The sequence below is a fragment of the Diachasmimorpha longicaudata genome, chromosome 11, assembly GCF_034640455.1.
Source record: "Diachasmimorpha longicaudata isolate KC_UGA_2023 chromosome 11, iyDiaLong2, whole genome shotgun sequence".
Classification (NCBI taxonomy): domain Eukaryota; kingdom Metazoa; phylum Arthropoda; class Insecta; order Hymenoptera; family Braconidae; genus Diachasmimorpha; species Diachasmimorpha longicaudata.
In genome coordinates, this window is record NC_087235.1 from 1,365,128 (window position 1) to 1,387,161 (window position 22,034).

At 37.2% G+C, this 22,034-nt stretch overlaps 1 protein-coding gene across 3 annotated transcripts in view; it reads right to left on the reverse strand.

The window, feature by feature from the left end:
• LOC135167743 (EGFR adapter protein-like) overlaps positions 1 to 19,162 on the reverse strand; it is a 62,457-nt gene extending 43,295 nt beyond the window's left edge. For 2 of the 3 annotated variants that reach the window (XM_064131254.1, XM_064131255.1), the window contains exon 1: positions 18,583 to 19,162. In XM_064131254.1, the coding sequence (XP_063987324.1) occupies positions 18,583 to 18,810 (228 nt within the window). In that variant the 5' untranslated portion in view covers positions 18,811 to 19,162. The remainder of the gene's footprint in view (positions 1 to 18,582) is intronic. The other variant, XM_064131253.1, reaches the window with a different exon arrangement.
• Positions 19,163 to 22,034: the final 2,872 nt, after the last annotated feature.

The following is a 22,034-nucleotide window of genomic DNA, read 5'->3' on the forward strand; positions in this document are numbered from 1 at the left end:
AGACTCACTCAAACTAGCTTTACAGGAATATTGCATTGCCACGATTTTTCCATCGTTGCGTATTTCTCCTGACATTTCATGTGCAATATCTTTTAAATGAGAAGTGTAAATACAGAAAGCAAGAATTTTGTATAAATCACTGTCACTGGGATCGCTTGGCACTCTGCCACAAGAGATCCCATGTCCGACATTAAGTTAATTCTCTCCTCCTTCGAAGCTTTTAGGGCCAGGCTGTATTTTAACAAAGTTACGAACTTTTTGTATCGAGATCCTCCCTTTATTGATATTTTTTCGATGGGGGATCTTGCGTGAGGAGTATTTTGAGGGATGGCCGAGATAACCGTGGATTACGGGAGCACGTCCGTGGGTCGAAAGAATCACTGCGCGTGGCGATGTTCTATCAAAGTCAGTTTTTATTAAAAATTAATGTCAAATCGAACACGTCACAAATTACGACTAATGGCGCGATGAAAAAGAGCCGATCAACAACCAATTGAGCGCGTTACAATTTTAATTAGTGACGGGCGAAAATATTATAAAAGGCGGAGCAAAGATAATGAGATGTTCACACGTATATGAGATGCTATCGCACGAAGTACCGGAAATAGACGGGTGATGGTCATACGCCCAGCGATCGCCAATGCCCGAATTCCGGGCCACTAGAGCTCACTGGAACCTTTCAGAAGCATTATCGGCTAGTTCAGGACGTGGCGCCTCAGGTGTCCAATTAGTTATCACCGATCTCCGGTGATAAGTCACCTGTGCGTGCTGACCGATAACCCGGCTCAACAGCACAACAGAGTGGGAGCGGGCGAGGACTTCGGTGCACAACCCAACAATATCGAATTCAGGAATTGAATGTGCAAAACGGGAAACTTGGGTTCAGCTCCATGTGTAAACGGATGGTCGACGTACCGGCATGGGTTCCTAATTTTGCCACCAGCCAGCTGAATACTAAGCCACGTGGGGGGATCCGTTCGTACTTGTTCAACTGTACAAATGGTCAACTGTACACAGAATTGTCAGATGGTGAGAGGCACCACTGTGCAGGGATTCAACTGCCGAGCGTGCCCTTCGAAAGTGAACTCGTGCGCTCGAGTCCTCCATTCGAAAATGGAAGACTCGAGCGCCTAAAGACAAGCTTCGAAATGGTCCCAAATTTTTTATGACCTCCAGCATCAGGGAATTCATTGACTTCTGCCCAATAGGACTCAGGACTGAATCTATTCGTAATTTTGACTCTATGAACCCAGTTCCACTCTGTGACAGTTGAATTAATATCGGAATACAAGCCGTGTTTGAATCAGGCCGCAAGGTCCGCTTTCATTTGAGATGAATGACTGTGGAGAAAACGTCATTCGATCCAGAATTTCAATTGTTCAAAATCCCGCGGTCAAACGGCAGGATGACCGCAACCAATCACCTTTGACCACCGTAACGAGAGGTCACGATCGATCTCGGGATCGTTACGATGGTCAGTACACCATCAGATATCAACCGGTCAAGACGCGTCGTCACATTTCGAGGATTCCAACGGGGAATTAAGGGGATTCCAACGGGGAATTAAGGGGATTCCAACGGGGAACTAACGGCAAGAATCGGGATAACCAACGGGGATAGAATCGGGAAATTATCTATCGGGAATTACAGTCCATTTATACAAAAGAAGTTTTAATCACTGGAGCGCAATTGTGTATTAAGTTTTTAAATAAACCCGGCTCCAACAACAAACATCAGTGCACAATTATTAACCTCCCCAGAACTTGCTCACCCACCATCCCATCCGGCCCAAATCATCCCCGGAATCTCACAAAATAAACATCAATATTGTCTGGAATTCTTTTGTGAAGCTGAGAAACCAAAATAATCAGGAAATCTTTACATCGTTCTTTAATATGAATAGCGGATTGGGGATCAATTTTTACAATTGCAACAGTAAAATCATAGCCAAAATTAATGCAATCTGTGGGCATAGAAAATTGTTTGAAATCAAAGATTATCAGCCCGAATCTCGGAATTTTCGCCAATTGTGATGGAATTATAAGCATTTTTGTTACTAAGGCGCGGAAAGCGCCTCCTACCGACTGGTTTGAGGACGATAGGTAAAATATTATAAGACTGGATTTCACCGAGATACATTACAGCTCCTAGGAGTCCAGGTGCTTACCTACCCTCCGCTAAATGCGATCTACTATGTCTCTAACGGAGACTGTCGAAACTTCGGAGTAACATAACAGTTGAGCGTTATTCATTTTTTAGTATTTCGATTAAGCACCCCCCCCCTTTCCCCCCAGGTCTCCGTAACGAAAAACAGATTATGGCATGAGGACGATGGGGTCGGATTGTGAGTCTTGTGAAGAGCACTTTTCTAAGTAAATATCCAATCTCGATATATTTCAAAAATTAATTAACCATAACATAAAATCCTCTTAAATCGATTATACGTTATTGATAACATACTGGTATGTGATTCAAGTCATTATCTAATTCCAATGTCTAATTACAATGGATTAAGTCGGTTCTAAAGTCTAATAAACAATGCCAGGAAAAATACATAAATAAATAAGAAAGATGGTCAACGCAGTCAGTTAACAGATGATCAAACCACTGGATCGCGAGACTCGAGTTGTTATTATCAAACGGAAATAACAAATGATTCGTCAGAACTGGGTTAGTACACCCAATTGTCATTAGTCGGAACATAAACAAAAGTTTTAATCGGAAATACTGTATATAAAATTGATGCGATTATTTTTCCCATCCAAATCTTGGCCAATAGGATTGCACCATTCGACGTTATTTTGTATAGTCAACACGGTATTTCAGCGGATATTCTTGAAAATTACACTGGAAATTTTGCATGTTGATATATATAAAAAAAAACAAATGTTGAAGTAACCCTCAATTGTATCTGACAGATTAAATGGCAATTCGTTGAAAATTATGTCTCATGGTGCAATTCTATCGGCCAAGATTTGGATGCAAAAAATAATCCCCCGAATACCACTCGAACTTCGAAATTATCTGATATTTCCCTCAAGGTTCCCTGCAAACAAATAAGCTCGTCAAGTTTTCCAGAAAAATCACTCGCGCTTCGCGCTCGTGATTTTTAAACTGGAAAACTTGACACGTTCATTTGTTTGCAACGAACCTATCGGGAAATATCCGATAATTTCGGAGCTCTTGTGGTATTACATGCGATAATTCAATGACCCCAAACCACACGAAAATCGATAAGTCTCCGTGACCCTAAACAAAAGAAAGACACAATAGATACGTTAATCCGACACAAACACTTTCGAGATCACGAGCCCTTCAAATACCTGAACCGAAATTTAATGGCAAGAGAATTTACTTCGAATTTGCGATGGATACGCTATGCATTACAGAGTCGCGAAATCTGTCATGCCCCCAAAAAATCATCATTAAAAGAACGTCTAATAATATCCGATTATCACCGCGGAGAGAGAGACAGCAATCAAGGGTTTTCACAAATTGAAGCGGCCAGAGATTCGTCGCGTGAATAATTCACAAACAGTCCTTCTGGACTCGAGTGTTCGGGACATCAAATTCAATTACCACTCAGAATCTCTGCCTGCCATTAAATAAACAAAAATTACACTCTCAAATGATAAACGGGCCTCCACGCTCGTCCGATCTCCAAGAGGTCCAATTGTGTCACTCTTACTTGACGTGTATTCACAGGCCCACTCTCGATGCCCACAAAACGGGAAGTGCCCCTGCGATACACGTGAGCGTTTGCAACAGGTAGCTAACATGCGCTATGATAGGAGGATGGGAGTGGCAACGTCATTATCCACCAATCTTAATCAGTCCGGCATGACAGATGCCCATTATGTCCAACGCATGCGCCCTCAATTTTTGGCCGTGCCGAATTAGCATGTTTCTGTCTAATATTACCGAGCAAATGTCTCAGCGTGTCTTGAATCCTCCAGAATAAATCCGGCGTTATTCGCTACCCTCGGGGAGATAGTTCCCCGATCTCCCCTCCTTCATTACTAATCATTTTTTCGGAATACCAATGAGCCACGTGTGTCCGTCGCTGCGTCACTTCTCATTATCGGCCACATCCCAAAATCAGTCACATGCCATCAATCCCGAGGAGCCTGATAACATCTCTCGAGTTTCTGACGATCCTTGACGAACTCGATGTTCTCGATGTCCCCAAAAGGAGCGCAGTGGCGTGTACATTCAATTTTTGAACCAATGAAAAAAAATACCGACCCCCTGAGAATCATTTTCTTCTCTCTCTCCTGAACTCTTGTCACTGAAGGTGACTTCCCGTCTGGTGGAAGTCTCAAAATCGCGAAACGGTCAAGAGCCAGTAACTGGTACAAATACCACGCCACCATATATATAATATATACTTAGGGTTTTTTAGGGTGAAATGAAATATGTAAGGTAAAATTTGTGATGTCCTGGGGTCTGAATTTCATAGATGGCATCATTAATCCACCATTTTATCCGCGAAATTCGAAAATGCATTCCGAAGAATTAGAAAGTTAAGAGAGCAACCAGCTAGGGAACAATGAACAAGGGATGGAAAATAATTCCACAAATGTCAGAAAACTTTATCGGAAATCATAAATTTCTATACTTGAGTCTGCTTACCAAATTTATAACTCTCCAAAATGCATCACAGAACACTTTCCTTTAAAAAGTCAAAATAACAAAGAGAAATACATTCGACGGTCACGGTCGTAAAATTATAAACCCTCAGTTAAGAGATTTTTGGAAAGGCTTCTGATTACGCGTGACCCACACATATTGTTTCTTCCTTTGTTCATTGTATTGCTAGCTTCAAGGGCTTGAGATTCTTGGCAACGTAAATATGGCGTCACATGGTTCCCTTGTTTTCTATTACATCCCTCTTTTCCTTTTCAAATTACATGTAAGGGTTGGGTCCCTTGCATGTAATTTTCTTTTTTAAGCTAGTCCTAGTACGGCAGTGGTTTTGTCAACTTTTTCAGCTTCTCTCTTGATCTTACTGAGTTTATCAAGTCTTGTACTTAAAATTTTCTTGACGTTTTCAAGTTTAGATAAAATAAAATGTGCTCTCCTAAGAGCTTGTTTTACAAATTCATTTAAATTGAAACCTGAACTCAATTATCCGGAGAGAGAAGGAGACTACTTCGATGGCGTCCTCTTTAGAGGTTTAGCGGCTAACGAATCTACAATTTCAACTTTGGCGCTCAATTTGCTAAGAAGCGCCACTATCTTCCTGGTAACTCTGGTAGAACATAACAATTTATGTAGACCATCTGGTAACATTGCTCTCTACCGGCCATAGTACAAAAACCATGTGTTGAGCACTCCAGCCGTTAATTATGCAATTTTGATAATAATATGCAGCATCAGGAGTAATACTGGAAGCACAGAGATTGTGAAAAAGAAGCTATGTCGCCAGTACATCCGTGGGAGAATCCGCCTACTATAGAGGAGCTTTCGTGTTGTTGTTTAACGGCCTATTTCATCTACACATGGCTGTGCATTTCACTACCAGTGGATTTCATCATGTAAAGTATTGTTAATGTTCGCTCTTCGAGACCGAATCCTTCTGGAATTCTCATCTCAGGTTAAGGATTCGGGGTTTGAACTTGTAAAAGAGACAATATCCTGTGCGGTAGAGCCTAAATAATGTCAATAATCATGCATCTTTGCCTCTAGCGTTTGAACGCTTTGGGAAATTCTCACGAGTTTGGTTAAGATTACGTTGTACCCATAATTGCGTACATATTACGTCGAGATTTGCTTGCCATGAGTTTCCAGAAAGTTTCGATATAATTTAAATGGTTATTCGATTTTGGAACATTCGTGCACCAATCATCAATCAGGTCTGTTCGGCATTTATCGCGTCCTCAAGTATTTCGATTCCCGTGCCACTCACCTTGGATATCTTATATATAAAATTCTCGTGTCACAGTGTTAGGTTCGATACTCCTCCGAAACGGCTTGACCGATTTTGATGAAATTTTTTGTGCTTATCCGGTATCTATGAGAATCGGCCAACATCTATTTTTCATCCCCCTAAATGTTAGGGGTAGTCCACCCCTAAATTTTTTTTTTCTATTTTTTAGACAAAATTTTTAATTTCTATTTTTTTATGATACAATATACAAAAATACATACAACCCTCAATTTTCACCCTTCTACGATCAACCCTTATTTTTTAATAGCCATTTTAGTAGTTTAATCATTTTTCCTCTCCGGTCGATAACTGATCAATCGTCATTTAATTAGTTATATCGCCGCCAGATGTCTACAGGTGTCACTTCTGAACAGGGTTGGGTAAATCGGTGGGATCTAGGGTTTTTTTCTTTATACGTATAATACACGTAAATTATGAAAAAAATGTATGAAATGTATATTACGGTTTATTACATTCGACCGGATTCTGAATGCACGTATTTTACGTAAAATACGTTAAAAAAGTATAAAATGTAAAAAATATCTAAATGGTTGTGGAGGTCGAATGTCATGAGGGTGATAAGTAAATGGGTAAACTTCATGAGATTCACTAGGGAGTTATTAAATGTTACTAGAGGCGAGCATTAAAAGAATCACAACAATGTACGCCACTATTTTTCCATTCAATTTTTGACGCCCGAATGCGCCATTCTCCCACAAACTGTGGAGTCGTCGTCCACCTTTGTTCATCATTTAATTGGATGGATGAATTGACTACAACGAAATGATGTTCTAACTAAATTACAGGACATGGTTTCTTTAATCGGCATTCACATGTCTGAGGGGGAAATGAACGACTGATTTGGGGGTTATGATGTCTCGCCGGGTTACTAGGTTCAGGCATGGCGCTTAACAGTGTGCGGAACGGGGAAATGCAATACCTAACATGTCGCGAAAAATATGAAATTGACTTTTCATCGAATATTTTAACTCTCATCAGTGTAAAAACATATCAATTCCATGCGACACGGCGTGACGCATAATACGTATTTTACGTTGCTGTATGAAGTGTATATTACGTTTTATACGTTTGAAAAAGGTGACGTAAAATACATGGTATAATACGTATAAAATACTATGGATTTTACGTGACGTATTTTACATGCCCAACCCTGCTTCTGACCCAGTAAACAGCACGGAGTAGGGATTTTTTGTCTACACTAGAAATTACTAGGAAATTATTTATATGGCAAAACAACGTTTGCCGGGTCAGCTAGTATTATATATCTAATACTTAGATTTTGCGATAAAGATCGCCATGCAACATAGGATCGTTTGCAATTTTTCGCGTCTGGGTTTTCGGAAATTCACGATTTATTTTGGGACTTCCGCTTATGGGTTAATCCTGAAATTGTACCTTTAGCCTTGCGATCTGCACATCGCTGAAAAGTGTGCTCATTATATCGTTTCGTCGTTCTGCGTGCTTTGAGATATTTTCAAAATTTCTTTTTACACGCGCTACGCGCCCCCGTTACTTGTTCTCCGTGCATTTTGTCACCTCAAGGTCATGCCTTCGTATATCGTGTTTGCCACGTTCGTTGTTTTAGCCGATGCGTTCGTCCTAGGGTTTTGTTCAATTATTTAAATATTTCCGAGATATTGGGCTTACTGTCCAGAATTATCTCCAAGATCTCATATTGATTCAAGGCATTTTGGGTAAATCCGTTGAATTTAATCCGACTTGGAGGTCAATACATTTTTTTGGTTTTCCTCGTTCATTGTAATTACTTATTTTGAGTTTGTATGTATTATCAGATTTTCGATCTTTCTGTGTACGATACGCGGTACCCCCCGTAATACAGGGACGACAATAACTTTGGAGAATTCATCTTCTATTTGATCCCAATAATATGAAATCCATCTTTCTTGTAATATTAGTTTTGAGAACTATGTTATATTCTGTATCCACAATCTTGTGGTCATTACTGCTGTGACAATCAAGGGCACGTAATATAATATCACAATTTGCAGCCTCAAATACGGTTTTGCGTTAGTTTTATTTATCGCGACGATAACCCAGCAATCTGTTTCCACCTGAACTACCCCTTTCTCCACAACCAACCTCCTGAATAGCGCGAGTATGTGACAGCTTTTTCTTGACCTTAGTTTCAAGTTTTATCTCTCGTTACATTTTGAGTTCTGAATGTTGATTTCGTCGACGTGATTTCTTCGCTTCGAATACGTTTTTCGGTTTGTGGTTTCCTTCGAGAGAAAAAAAACGGGGACCCTTTTGTGTATATTTTCCGTTTTCAGATATGAAGGAAAAAGGGAGAGTTAACTGGCTGATTTGTATACAGATAAAAATTGACCACGCTACACTTCGTATATTCTTTATCGGTAATTTCATCGTGTGATCAATTAATATTATTTTTCTCACTACTGCTACATTCAGTCCGTGTCACAAAGTGGCTTTTCATTTACTTGTAAACGAAAAGTCAAAACTAGTAAACGAAAAGACTTTTCGTTTACTACTACATGGAAAATAGCACAGTTCGCCACGCGCTGAACGTAATATCAGTAACAAAAAGTACAGTTCGGATATACGGGCGACGGGGTGTTTTAATTCGTTTTAACTCACACTCGTTGCGACTCCCTCGCATTTGTGTTGAAATGTAGTATTTTTCTTTAATGGATAATCGTCCAATTTTTAACTTTTGTTTGTTTCCCTTCATAGTAGCTGATGATCTTGTGAACGGGAGCATGTAATTTATTAGCACAGCTTCATGGAGTTGATGCATATCTCTTTTAATGTTATTAATAACCATTACTACGGTGTAGGTCAATGATCAGAAATTGTTTCCGTTATAGCTGTATCTCAGGCAGTGTATTTATACAAGCTTGGCGTACTTTTTTATTCTTAGCATCTTTTCAAACCAGTGAAGTTACCGAAATTGTACAAAACACAATGCATTGAAACGTGGACTTGGCGATCTTTCAAAATTATTTATGATCTTTATGAGATTTCAATCATCTTTCCAAACCAAGAGGAGTAAACTTCTAGCATCTATACAGCCAGACTGAGTTGCGTATCACACGACTCATATCACAAAAAAAGACTCCAGATATATTAACAAAAATTTCCCTATCTTATATCGATTCAGAGATTCATCAAAAACTAATTTTCAATAGAATAAACTCAACCTGATACTCGATTTCACACTAGACTTCACACTTAAATTAATTCCTACAATTATTTGTTTTATAAAAAATGTCAAATATTTATTTTCAACTGACAAAATAAATTACTAATCGTAGGAGTTAGTTTAAGAATGAAATTCAGTGTAAAATCGTTTATCAGGATGAGGTGCTGGTGATTGGGGATGTTTTTGAGGATGATCTGAGAATATGGACAAGATGGCGTAATATTTGATAGGGCTTTTTTGTAGAATCAAATGAGATTTACAAAATATAGGAACAAAAATTTCACAATCTCGTGTCGATTCAGAGATTCATCACAAACTAATTGTCAATCGAATTAACTCATCCTAATACACGATTGCACACTGAACTTCACCGTACACACTTAAATTAATCCCCACAATTATTCGTTGTATTTTATGAATTGAAGACAGCTATTTCATTTTTATTGTTCGGAAATAATTCACGCAAGTTTCCCTGTCACATTTTAACGTTAAAAATCACGGTCGGAGTGAATTCCCCGCCTAAAAACACATGCAATTAACAAAGCACATGACTGACTCTGCTCCCAATATTAACGCGGATAACTTAAGAAATTAACGATTAATTTTTGGAAGCTTGCCAGATCGTCTTTATGTTCGGCAAATGCCGGAGGATAACGACGATCACCAACCCTTCACTGCACTGTATAGTGTTGTCTAGGGCCCCCAAATTACCGCCGTATTAGTAGTCAATGGCCAATCACGATTAAGTATTATTACACAGTACACTAGACTGTTTCCAATCGCTGAACGCGATCAATGAGAGTTCGAGTCGCGCTGTCCACTGAGCGGCTCAAGAGTAACCCGTTAGTTGATGGAGACGAAAAAAACTCGAGAAATGTGCATGGTAGCTCATTGCTATGCGCATATCTTTGTTAATATTCAATAATTAAACAGATAATTAGATTAGTGGAAAGCTGATACGCGATTTATAATATGTAACTAAGGGCCGTTTTCATCTAAATTATTGCGTAAATTTATTAACCAAGAAAAATGGACTGGAGGTAGTGGAAAGGGCTGTTGTGTGGTGTATAGATACTTGGCAGCTTTCGGCGATCTTTCGCGTATGCCTCTCGGGGATTTTTCGCGTATGAAACGTATACTTGGCCGATACGCTACCGCGTATTTCGATGTAGTTCGTGTTTATGGAATTATTCCTTGCGTTGAACTTCTAGTTTTATTGACAGACACACAATTGATGATTTTTCGACTTTCAAAATAAATATCCAACGGTTAATCTTGATTGGCACGTATTACATTTATTATTCATAGCGTTAACTGTAAAAAATAAAGCAATTGATTATCTTGAATTTTTTCAATTGGTTAAAATATGTTTCAATGTATTTTAATTGACTCATTTGTTAATTATGTTTTCCAGAATTCGTCATCTACTACCGCTCTCGTCATGGTCTCCCAATTTTCAAATGTTTAGTGTACATTATACTTTTAGCATAAATTCGTAGATCTCGATCCAGATTTTCTATCATTTCTCTCCGCTTCTTTTTGATTCTATTGGAGTTTAGATTTCGAATGTTTATTAAAAATTATTTTTCAAATGGAAGGAATGGGTCTTTGTATGATTGGTATTTTCCACATTCTAGTGTTTTCACTTGAGAGTAGAAAACATTTTAATGAGAAATAATCCTAGGAAGTTGGGGGGTCATGTGTATGCTTTGTTTTCGGAATGTATACAGAGGTGAATGAGTCGGACCACTGTTGATGAGAGAGTCATCAGGTCCAAGGTGTTGTATCCCTTTAGTCTATTAGTTAGTTCGTTTAAGGAAACGAAGCAGAGCGGTTGTGCTTTTCGAACGTATACAATAAATGAGATAAAACGGAATTCACACGTTTGATTATTGAACCATTATCCCATTTCCAATCGAATCTTACACTGTATGGGGATCTCTCTTCGAAATTTAACCCTAGAACGTTGCACTGGGGTGCAAATATATGCCATATTTAGGGCTGAGTGGAAACGAGAATCCTGCATTTATTAACCAGAGACCCTAACCATAATTCAATTTGAAGATCATAAAGGGAGTAGGGAATGACAACAACAATAGTTTGCGTTTGGCCTTCGCGTGGGTAAGTTTAGAAAAATGTGTGGGGGTCATTTGTACCCCAGTGCAACGTTCCCGTTTATGTTTTGTGCTCACAGTGAAATTGTGATTCTTCGAAATACGTTCTCAATTAGCAGCGATTTTACTAGGTAAGTAACAATGAGTATTATGAAATAGTTTTTAACTATGTATGCAACAAATGTAATGTAATTTTCGAGTAAAAAAAATTTTTTCCATGTACGGTCATTTTTATTTTTATATTTCCATTTTTTTTTCATTTTTGGTGATTATTAGTGTATTTCCTATTTTTCAGTTAAAAAAAAAAATGGCTGGTACGTACAATGGGGAACTTGCATGATTTTTTTTTATTTTTTTTTTACATAGTTAATGGTCCTAATAATAGATTTTTCATGAAAAAAACATTTAAAAAATCGTTTAACAATTAATTATCGATTGTTCAAAAAGTGAAATTTTCAAATGCTCCAAAAGTTGTCATGACGTCATCAGGCGGGTCCTATACTTCCATCGGGCGCCATCTACCGGATCATAGATTTCTACCGTCGGTATATCAAATTTACCTAACCTTAATTGATTAAACCTATTTAAACTGATTAAAACACTCACAAATACTCCAAAATGTTAAATGACAGTAAAAAAGTTAAAAAACAACCATACAAATATTGTTTTGTACCATCGTGTGCGAACTCAACTGTGTCACCACCGAATAAAGTGTTTATAACAGTTCCTGCGTGCAAAAATATTCGAAAATTGTGGTGTGAAGCCGCAGGTTATTCTCGCTCATTACTGGGCAGAAGTGCCATTTAACAATATAACCTCTACTGTTTGTTGACACCGGCTGACGTTTAGAAAAATATCAGTGCTGTCATCTAGCGGCTGCAATAAGAACCCGGAGTCACCGCCTGATGACGTCACGAGCGTTAAAAAGTGGTTCAAAATTATGCAATTTTCGATTGATTGTTAAAAAAAAACTGCAATGAGTTAGAATGCATTTTTCATTGGAGAGTATTCCATAGGCGTTAAACTATTTATTAATACATTTATTTCTCAAATCTGGGCCGCATGCAAGTTCCCCATTCGCGCTCAGCAAATGCTGTAAGAGCAGCGTTGCGTGTCACCAATGATCCCGACCCGGAATATGACACGTCGGAAACAGAGAACTTATCTATTGTCGAAAGTGACATCGAAACGCAACAAAATGAAAATGCAGAGACGAGTGAATCGGAGGTATTTTAATTTTCAAAACAATATAATACGCGCGAATTCACTGCGTCTCGTGCAAGGTTCCAGTTTGTGAGGAGTACCGACAAATTAAGTGTAATGAATGTATGATTCACGATTGATATACTTTTTTTCCGAACTTTTGCATAAATTTATATTATATACCAATAATCACTCAATTCTGATGTATAACCGACGATAAATAAAATTTGAATTTCAATTCCCGCATCTTTTTCTGATTTTCTCCAAACCCGATTTTTTCAACTTTCATTCTTCCAAATAATTGCATTTTTTTCAACAAATCAAAATTCCATTTTATACCGTTTCTAGATAATTTATTTACGTTTAAGAAACATTACATTTTTTTCGAAATCGGTTGAAAATTCGCAAAGTTACAGTAACTTTAGTGAAAAAAGTCAAAATCGCATTTTTTTCACTTTTTTTTCGTTCAAGTTAAATTCTGTATAATTTTTTTCAAAAATTCCGCAATTTCACTTACACAGTCGTATTCATTATTAAAAAACGAAGAAAATGATGTATGATAACATTTTCCAATTTTAATTTTTACCTGCAAAAGTTGCGGTCTAACGCGTGGGTTACGTTTGTATCCCAGTACAACGTTCTAGGGTAAGAAAAGTAAGTGCAACGTTCTAGGGCTAATAACGATTTAAACAGTAGTAAATCTGGAAAAAAGTTCTATTACAAAATATATTATCCCTGCAATGAGTTCAACCAGTTTTAATTCACAACCGAAGAAAAATATTCTCGGATATGAACTAAATAATCCTCATAGGCTGAGTTACGTGGTGGAAAAGAGTCCCTTTTTATTATATCTAGATATGGTTGACCATATCCAGGATATACAGGGTGTCTCATTTGAAAGAATCCAGAAACCCTGCCCAGAATTGTCTATTGACGTAAACAACGTCTTAGATGAAGCCCCACAGGTCGTAATCAAATGACGTAAGATCCGGTCATTGTGGAAGCCCTGAAGTGGGAAGACCCAATCAAACGACTTAAGAAGACTCCATTCATATCATGCCTCACAGCTCCAGCGAAATGCGATGCTCACCAGAATCTACAGCTTGATACCAAGCCGACTTATTTTCGTCGCATTGTCTGAGTAAAAACGCAAGAATTGACATGAATGATGATGTATTCGAAAATAACTCATGAAGGCAAACAAGTTGCAGTGGGGGGGGGGGGGGGAAATGCGATTGCCATTTTAAAAAAATTGCCTATGCTTGAAACTTGCGAGCCGGACTTTGAAAGCTGAAAAAAATCTATTCATCAAATATCCTCCTCGAAACACTCGGACTAATACTTCAAAATATTTTCTGCCACTTGCTCCCCTCATGATATATTGAGGTGGATTGTTTTAAATGCGACACCCTGTATATAGACCGGGAGTAATAATAAAAATAATAATAATAATCACAGCAATAATATATCGCTGAATAATAATTGCGAGGATAATAATTATTTGCAATATATAGCAAACATATACTATTCATTAAACCAATGATTACTGTGGTGTATTGTTATTCATTATTTGTTATCAAGAAAAAAAAACTCTTTGAAATGCTAATAGTTGAGTTCTATCATCTAACCAAGTGTAGATTTCCCCTCAAATTCTCATAGTGCGGCAAAATGAAAAACCATTTAGGGAGTAATTGGGTCCTGTGTAGTATACGCCACAGCATCAGCCTATGACGTCACATGGGTAAAACTACCAACCACTAGGCCTATACCATGTCGCATATCTTGATATCAAGATTAATAATAATGATTTCCCTCCTTTTTTAAAACAACTTTGAAATATGTGCTTGTCTCATTTTTTATGAAAGCACTTTTCGTTATAATTTTTCTGAGAGATATAAACAAAAAAAACGAATAATCAAGTCGAAATTCTATCCCAAATGACAAATTCAATTTTTTACAATGTGTTTCAACTCATGATACATTGCCGCCGCTCCCTGAAAATCATGTCCCCCGAGTACTACTTCAGCTCCAGAATAATCACATATAATACCACAAGTGCTTCAAAATTATCGAATATTTCCCGATAGATTCGTTGCAAAGAAATGAAGGAGTCAAGTTTTTCAGGCTAAAAAATCACGAGTGCGAAGCACGAGTGAATTTTCCTGAAAAACTTGACGACTTCATTTGTATGCAGGGAACCTAGAGGGAAATATTCTATAATTTTGAAGCTCGAGTGGTATTCAGGGGATTATTTTTCCTATCCAAATTTCGGCCAAGAGAATTGTGCCATGACATGAAAAGAGGTTTATTTGGTTAAGTGTCGTTTGTTTATCAAAATTATCGCATATAATACCACAAGAGCTCCGAAATTATCGGATATTTCCCGATAGGTTCGTTGCAAACAAATGAACGTGGCAAGTTTTCCAGTTTAAAAATCACGAGCGCGAGGGATTTTTCTGGAAAACTTGACAAGCTTGTTTGTTTTCAGGGAACCTTGAGGGAAATATCAGATAATTTCGAAGTTCGAGTGGTATTCGGGGGATTATTTTTCCCACCCAAATTTCAGCCAATAGAATTGCACCATTTGTTGATATTTTGTATAGCCTACCTCGAATATCAGCGATTATTTTTCCCACCCAAATCTCGGCCAATAGGATTGCACCATTCGACGTTATTTTGTATAGCCAACACGGTATTTCAGCGGATATTCTTGGAAATTTCACTGGAAATTTTGCATGTTGATATATATAAAAAAAAACAAATGTTGAAGTAACCCTCAATTGTATCTGACAGATTAAATGGCAATTCGTTGACAATTATGTCTCATGGTGCAATTCTATCGGCAAAGATTTGGATGCAAAAAATAATCCCCCGAATACCACTCGAACTTCGAAATTATCTGATATTTCCCTCAAGGTTCCCTGCAAACAAATAAGCTTGTTAAGTTTTCCAGAAAAATCACTCGCGCTTCGCGCTCGTGATTTTTAAACTGGAAAACTTGACACGTTCAGTTGTTTGCAACGAACCTATCGGGAAATATCCGATAATTTCGGAGCTCTTGTGGTATTATATGCGATAATTTTTTGATAATTTTGATAAACAAACGACACCTAACCAAATAAACCTCTTTTCATGTCATGGCACAATTCTCTTGGCCGAAATTTGGATAGGAAAAATAATCCCCTGAATACCACTCGAGCTTCAAAATTATAGAATATTTCCCTCTAGGTTCCCTGCATACAAATGAAGTCGTCAAGTTTTTCAGGAAAATTCACTCGTGCTTCGCACTCGCGATTTTTAGCCTGAAAAACTTGACTCCTTCATTTGTTTGCAACGAATCTATCGGGAAATATTCGATAATTTTGAACCACTTGTGGTATTATATGTGATTATTTTTTCCATCCAAATCTTGGCCGATAGAATTGGACCATGAGACATAGTTTTCAACGAATTGCCATTTAATCTGTCAGATACAATTAAGGGTTACTTGATCATTTGTTTTTTTTTTATATAGGCAACATGAAAAATTTCCAGTGAAATTTCCAAAAATTTCCGCTCAAATACCGTGTTGGCTATACAAAATAACGTCGAATGGTGCAATCCTATTGGCCAAGATTTGGATGGGAAACATAATCTACGTAATTCCCTCAAAATTGACGGCAATCAAAGGAAGTTCTCTGATTTACAGGAACATCCCTCTTGTTTGGCACTCACAATTTTTTAATCTGCAAGACTTGATTCCTGTGCTTGTCTGCGCCAAATCTTTCGAAAATTATTGGATAATTTTCAAGTTTGCCTTATTTTACAGACAGAAACTATTCACATAGCCCTTGAAATACTGTATAAACAAAATATTGTTTATGAAATACTGTATAAACAATATTTTGTTTATACAGTATTTCAAAGTACTACTCTCAAACTGTAAAATGGGCTGCTGTTACCGACTTAAGACTCCAGTCATTATTTCTGTGCTTAAGATACCGAAATTTATCGACAGTATTTTATTTTGCCGCTTGTTCTACTTTATCCTACTCCTCCCTATCATTCTCCATGAAAAATAACACGGGACTTGTTCAAGTTTTTGATCCAAATTACTTTTGAATTTCTCTGGATTCATTCCAGATTTACCAAATTTATTATTATATCAAAATATGCGTCTATGGCACAGCTTACGGCGTTAACAACGATTTCCAGTTTTAGTGCAACAATTGCAGCAATTAAAAAATCTTAGAAAACCAGACTTTGGAGAGAGGTATTTCATTTTTTAGATAAACGAGAGAATCCCCTCCAGCGGAGATGCAAAAAGTCACATTTCTTAAGGGGTTACTCTCATGTGAACGCCTATATTTTACCACTTTTTAGGAAATTTTTATTTATGCGACAACAAACTTCAATCATGTTGATTTTTTAATATATTTTTATTTGTATTTTGAAATGTAAGAAAAAAAATTTTTTTTTCGTTTTTTACATTTTTAACATATATTTTTTTTAAGTCAAAGCAGTCCCCAACAAAAAAAGGTAGTTCACTGGTCAAGGTGATAGCGGCTGCTCATGTTGTCTGAGATAAAAAAATCGAATGGATTATTATTCAGTAGATCTGCGGCTATCGTCCCTACCAAATATAATCAATTTCATAAAAAAAAAAAATATCGAACTTCAAAAAAAAATCACGAAAATCTTGTTCTTTTTCGTTAAAAATCGTTTAAAAAAAATATGAAAATATTTTCGAAAATAAACAATTCTGGTAGGGACGATAACTATAAATGAGTAGAAGAACATATGTAAATGTTAAAGCAATCGGTGGAATACTTTTTCTTGTAGGACCTTGACCGTGTCAGAAAATGATGATTCGAGAAAAACCTTAAAGTTTAAAGTTTAGAGCCTGGTAGACAATTGCTTACGACACGTCGGCGACTATGAGCTGTAGCTTGTCAAATACTATGAATTTCGTTCTGAATTTTTCACAGCATGTTTTCAATAGGTTTTACTGTCAAAATATAAAAAAAAATCGATTTTTCGAAGTAATCACATGAGAGTAACCCCTAACTTTCCTGCATTTTTCTTTGTCTCACTATTCATTTATTATAAGATCTTTAAGCAAGTGAATAGATAAAGATTATCATATTGTTATCTCGGGCCCTAATAAGTATAGTTCAACAGATCAGTTGACAATATTTGCAAGAATCAGAATTTGTTTGCAATAATTACTATTCAATAAAGTGCTTCTCAATCTACTCATCTTAACATCATTCACTGGCCGATGCAGAATTGCTTCAATTATGGGGATTTTTTCACTATTAGCTTCCCCCATTCATACCTAAATACAATACTATGAGAGCAAATTTTTTCCTCCTGTTCTAAATCTCCAGGGAGATTATCTTCGGATTAATTAATAACATTAAAAAATACGTCCAATCCAGTTTTTGTGAGAACAATTCATTGTTGCAGACCTTAAAATATAAGAGGAAATCAAATTTTATGATGAATGATAGCAACGGTTGGAACAAGCAGGGTCAAAAGGCAGAAACACTAACGAGCGAATATACTCCGTACTCCGTGTGCTACGAGCGCGGTAAGGATTTCAGGAATGCACTCGTGTGATCCCACGACTCCCGCCGAACGCAGTCCTCGGACTCACTAACACCGTAAGGTCTCCTTTTTTAACATCTCAAAGGTCCCCCTTTCAAATTTAACTTTCTGTTACTGTCTGACACCTCCTTCCCTTACTCCGCCCCCTCATTGCTTTCATCTTAAGATAGCCATCGTAATTGATACGAAATGGAGAATATACATTTTTATTAATTACAGACCGGTATATGTCATTTAAAATCCATCTGTATGGGGACATCCCCATCAGATGTTACGGAACATGCGATATCATGCATATGTTAAAATATCGTTCGATTAATCATTTCTCCGAGGTGAACTTGGTATAACGAAATATTTTGCGGTTTCTCATCATTTTCTTTGAATTTTACATTTCTGCTTATGTCAATCCAATACTCCTGAAATTTTAGACTCCATTAAATTTTTATTGTGTCTAACATGCAATTTGAAAAATGGAGAAATGTCCACCGGCATCGTAAAAAGCGGCAAGTATAGTTAAAATAAGAGAAAATTGAAAATTCGCTTACTTCAAGCCTTTGGGCATGACTCCAATGGCAGCAGCAGTTTGACATATAATTCGGTAGAGTCGGCATGAATTTCAACTGTTTCTGTTGCGGACTCCTATAATCATCCACCAGTGTACAATATTGAACCCGAAATATTGGTCTAGTTACACTTTGCGTTGATTTGCCAAAGCGTCCCATAATCACGGTTGACGCTACAAAGCTTTTGCGCCTGCGCAACAACCTCCTCATGCCACTCGGAACATAAAACTATGTTTGCGAATTCTTCACTTTTATACAGTTCGGTACAGTGAGTATCACGTATTAATGTGATAACTATATAGTCTATACACTCACACTATTCACTCGAATCATCATATTCACATCTTAATATCTGTATTCCACATACACCAAATTAACTAATTAAAACGGCACTGCTCCACTTGAAATACACGCACATAATGTCAAAATAATGAAACATTTTGGGACTAGAATTCGTCATAAGCGTGAGAAGTATGACAGGTTAGTTCGGAAGATAGAAAGGGACTGGCATGGCAAAATGCAAATAGAGAGGAAACAGAGTAGTGTGAGGCGAGGGAAGAGAGCCACTGGCAGCCCACACGTTTTTTCATCCCCACCCGTGCTTGCCACGCGGCCCGTCTACCTCCCTCCTCGGTCCCTCTTTGGGTTTACTTAGCTCGGCTTTCTTACCTTCACCATCACCGCAAGGAAAGACCTCTCTCGACATGAAACACACTCAGTGGCAGCTGGCGAATATCATCTCGATCCCTGATCTCCCATAGCCGGATAAAACAATTTTGCTCTTTTATCTTTCTTCTCCTATTCGATGTATAAATCTCTTCACTCACCTGTGTTGTCCTTGGTGGAAGTTTCAAATGGTCAAGTTATTTTTTACGGATCATTTCATTTTTGTTTCATTTGAGTATCTCAAGAGCTACTATTTTTTTGTGACCATGAGTTCAATGGCTCATGACCGATTTAAGAGTTTATTATTCTCGACTGTCAGTACACTGACAGACTATTGTCAATCTGTCAGTTTCTCATTAGTCCTATAAGAGTTAATGATGGAAATAGGAAAATAGACAAGAGGAACTAATATCTCGGAAGATGATTCAAAAATTAGCGTTCTCCTAGCAGTAATCCATTGAAGTTTGACAATATGGAATAACGACAGTTAATATTTTTCCATCTTTGAAGATAATAATGGGCTTAAGTCTTAAGTCCAGTCAGAAGAGGAACTTACGGACTTATGAACAATAACGCAAAAGTGCCCTTTCCTCCTCCACCCTGTATAAAAGTCACACGGATACACATAAGTTGCTATCTTCCTAAGAGATACTTTAAAATGTATTTATAATTGCATTAGAAACTGCATGGACTATTCATGATTGTTTTGTTCATTCCACCATTAAGTTATTTATTGATATTCTTGAACGGGCATCTGCAACTCATTTTCATTCCTTGAAAGTGAAAATATGAGTATCCTCTCCGTACTGATGACCAGAAACCCATAGTATAAAAATAAAGATTTTTTTGCCGATGATTGAAAGCTTCATCATCCCGGTTTTCGCATTTTATAATTTTTTGTGGAAATGATATAGAATGGTCTGGAACCTAATAATACAAAATTTGAGTTCCATGTGTTTATGTGAGCATGGACAACTTCGTCCACTATTCTACATAATTAAAGGAATAAACGTTCAAACTTAATTTTTGAAAAGTCAAATTATGTCAAATCACAGGTATTATGAACAGGTAATGAATCACAGGTATTTGACTGGTGTCAAAATTTAGAAGCATGTGCCAAAATTCAGCTAGATCAGTGCTGCCGTTTTTTTATAAATTTCCATTTCGTTGTGAACCGGTTTTCGCAAAAAAATCGAAAATTATAGCAACGATTTTAATTTTTCACCTCTCAAAATATTGGTCTCCATGTACTCTATCTCGCCGAATCAAAATATGTATAGACCAGCTGTTACCAAACTGTACTTTGGCATAAGATTTACGTTTCGCAGTGAAATATTTGGTGTTGCAAAACCGCTGAAAGGGATCATTAACTCATGAGATATTCCACTTTATATCAAAATCGATTCCCTTGAATATCTCAAAAACTATCCAACTGTTTCATCTCAAAATATTCGCTCTGACGTACTTCATTTTAGTTGATTAAAATATATTATGTACTCATTCATATTAGAGTTTCGATATATTCCAATTTTTGTGTATTTTTGCCAAACAATTTTGTTAGTACCACAACTTTATGACACATAACTAATTAGGTAAGTGTAGTTTACTCAAAATTCGAAAATGAAAAAATTCCAATTCGATATAAATGCTCTAGGAATATTGTGAAAAATTCAGTGATAAATTCTACACAATTATGAATTAATCTTGCGATGAAGTCAGACTTTTCGCAAATAAGTCATACATATCCCCACGTTTATTATCGATTCATACTGCACCAGTGAGTTATTCAATGAATTCCATTATATTATGTAAGTATCCAAATATTCCATTGACTCTTTGAGAATGGAATTTTCCAAATAAGATGTATACATTCTTAACAAGTATAAATTAATAGGAAGAAACATATTGTACAACTCTTCGGAAGCTCGCCATCAAATTATTGATAGAAAAGAAAATATATCGATGTACCTCAATAACACATCTACAGACGCATCACTTCGGTCGCCTACTTGTTTTACATTTTTTTCTTGTTGGTACCGTCGAGGGATGCGAAAATGATATTTTTCGTTCCTGAACTCTCGATTATGTGTACGAGAATGCCAAGGTCAGCCTCATTCCATGGATCGCACAGATTTACGCCAGGCGTTGCGTAGGCTTGAGACTACTGGTACCTCGATGAGCAAGTTTATATAAATTGGTACCGGGGGCTACGTGTCATTACCTACGGCAGATGTATCCCGCCGGATATTGTTTCGCCGAGGAGAGGGATTTGACGGTGGAATATCTAGAGCGTTTGCACTTCTAATCATCAATGGTTAAATAATGCCTTACGCACATAGTATTTTGTGAGTAACCTGACTAATGTACACCTTTATTCATTGGCGATACACGAGTGATTAACAATATTCAGATCGGTTAGAGAACAATTTGGCCATGCAATCAGTTTCATGGATTTTTTAGGCCTTAATGAATTTACTGAGAAACGATGTAAAGGATTTCAGATAGTTGTTGGGTAACAGCACGAATAAGGGTCTAGGGCAGAGCCTCATACCGTCATATCTCGAAGTTCTAGCGGTGCTACTATTGCTGTTATCTTGTAAACTTTGATGAGGTAAATTCTTTTGCCTGTGTTTTTTGTATCTTTTAGACAAAAAGTGAATTCATAATTCTGAACCGAGCAAAATTTGTACCCATCCACCTCTTCTATAGATGAAATTCATGAAATGAAACAGAAAAACATAGAGTGATGTTGAACTTGCATTTTTTTT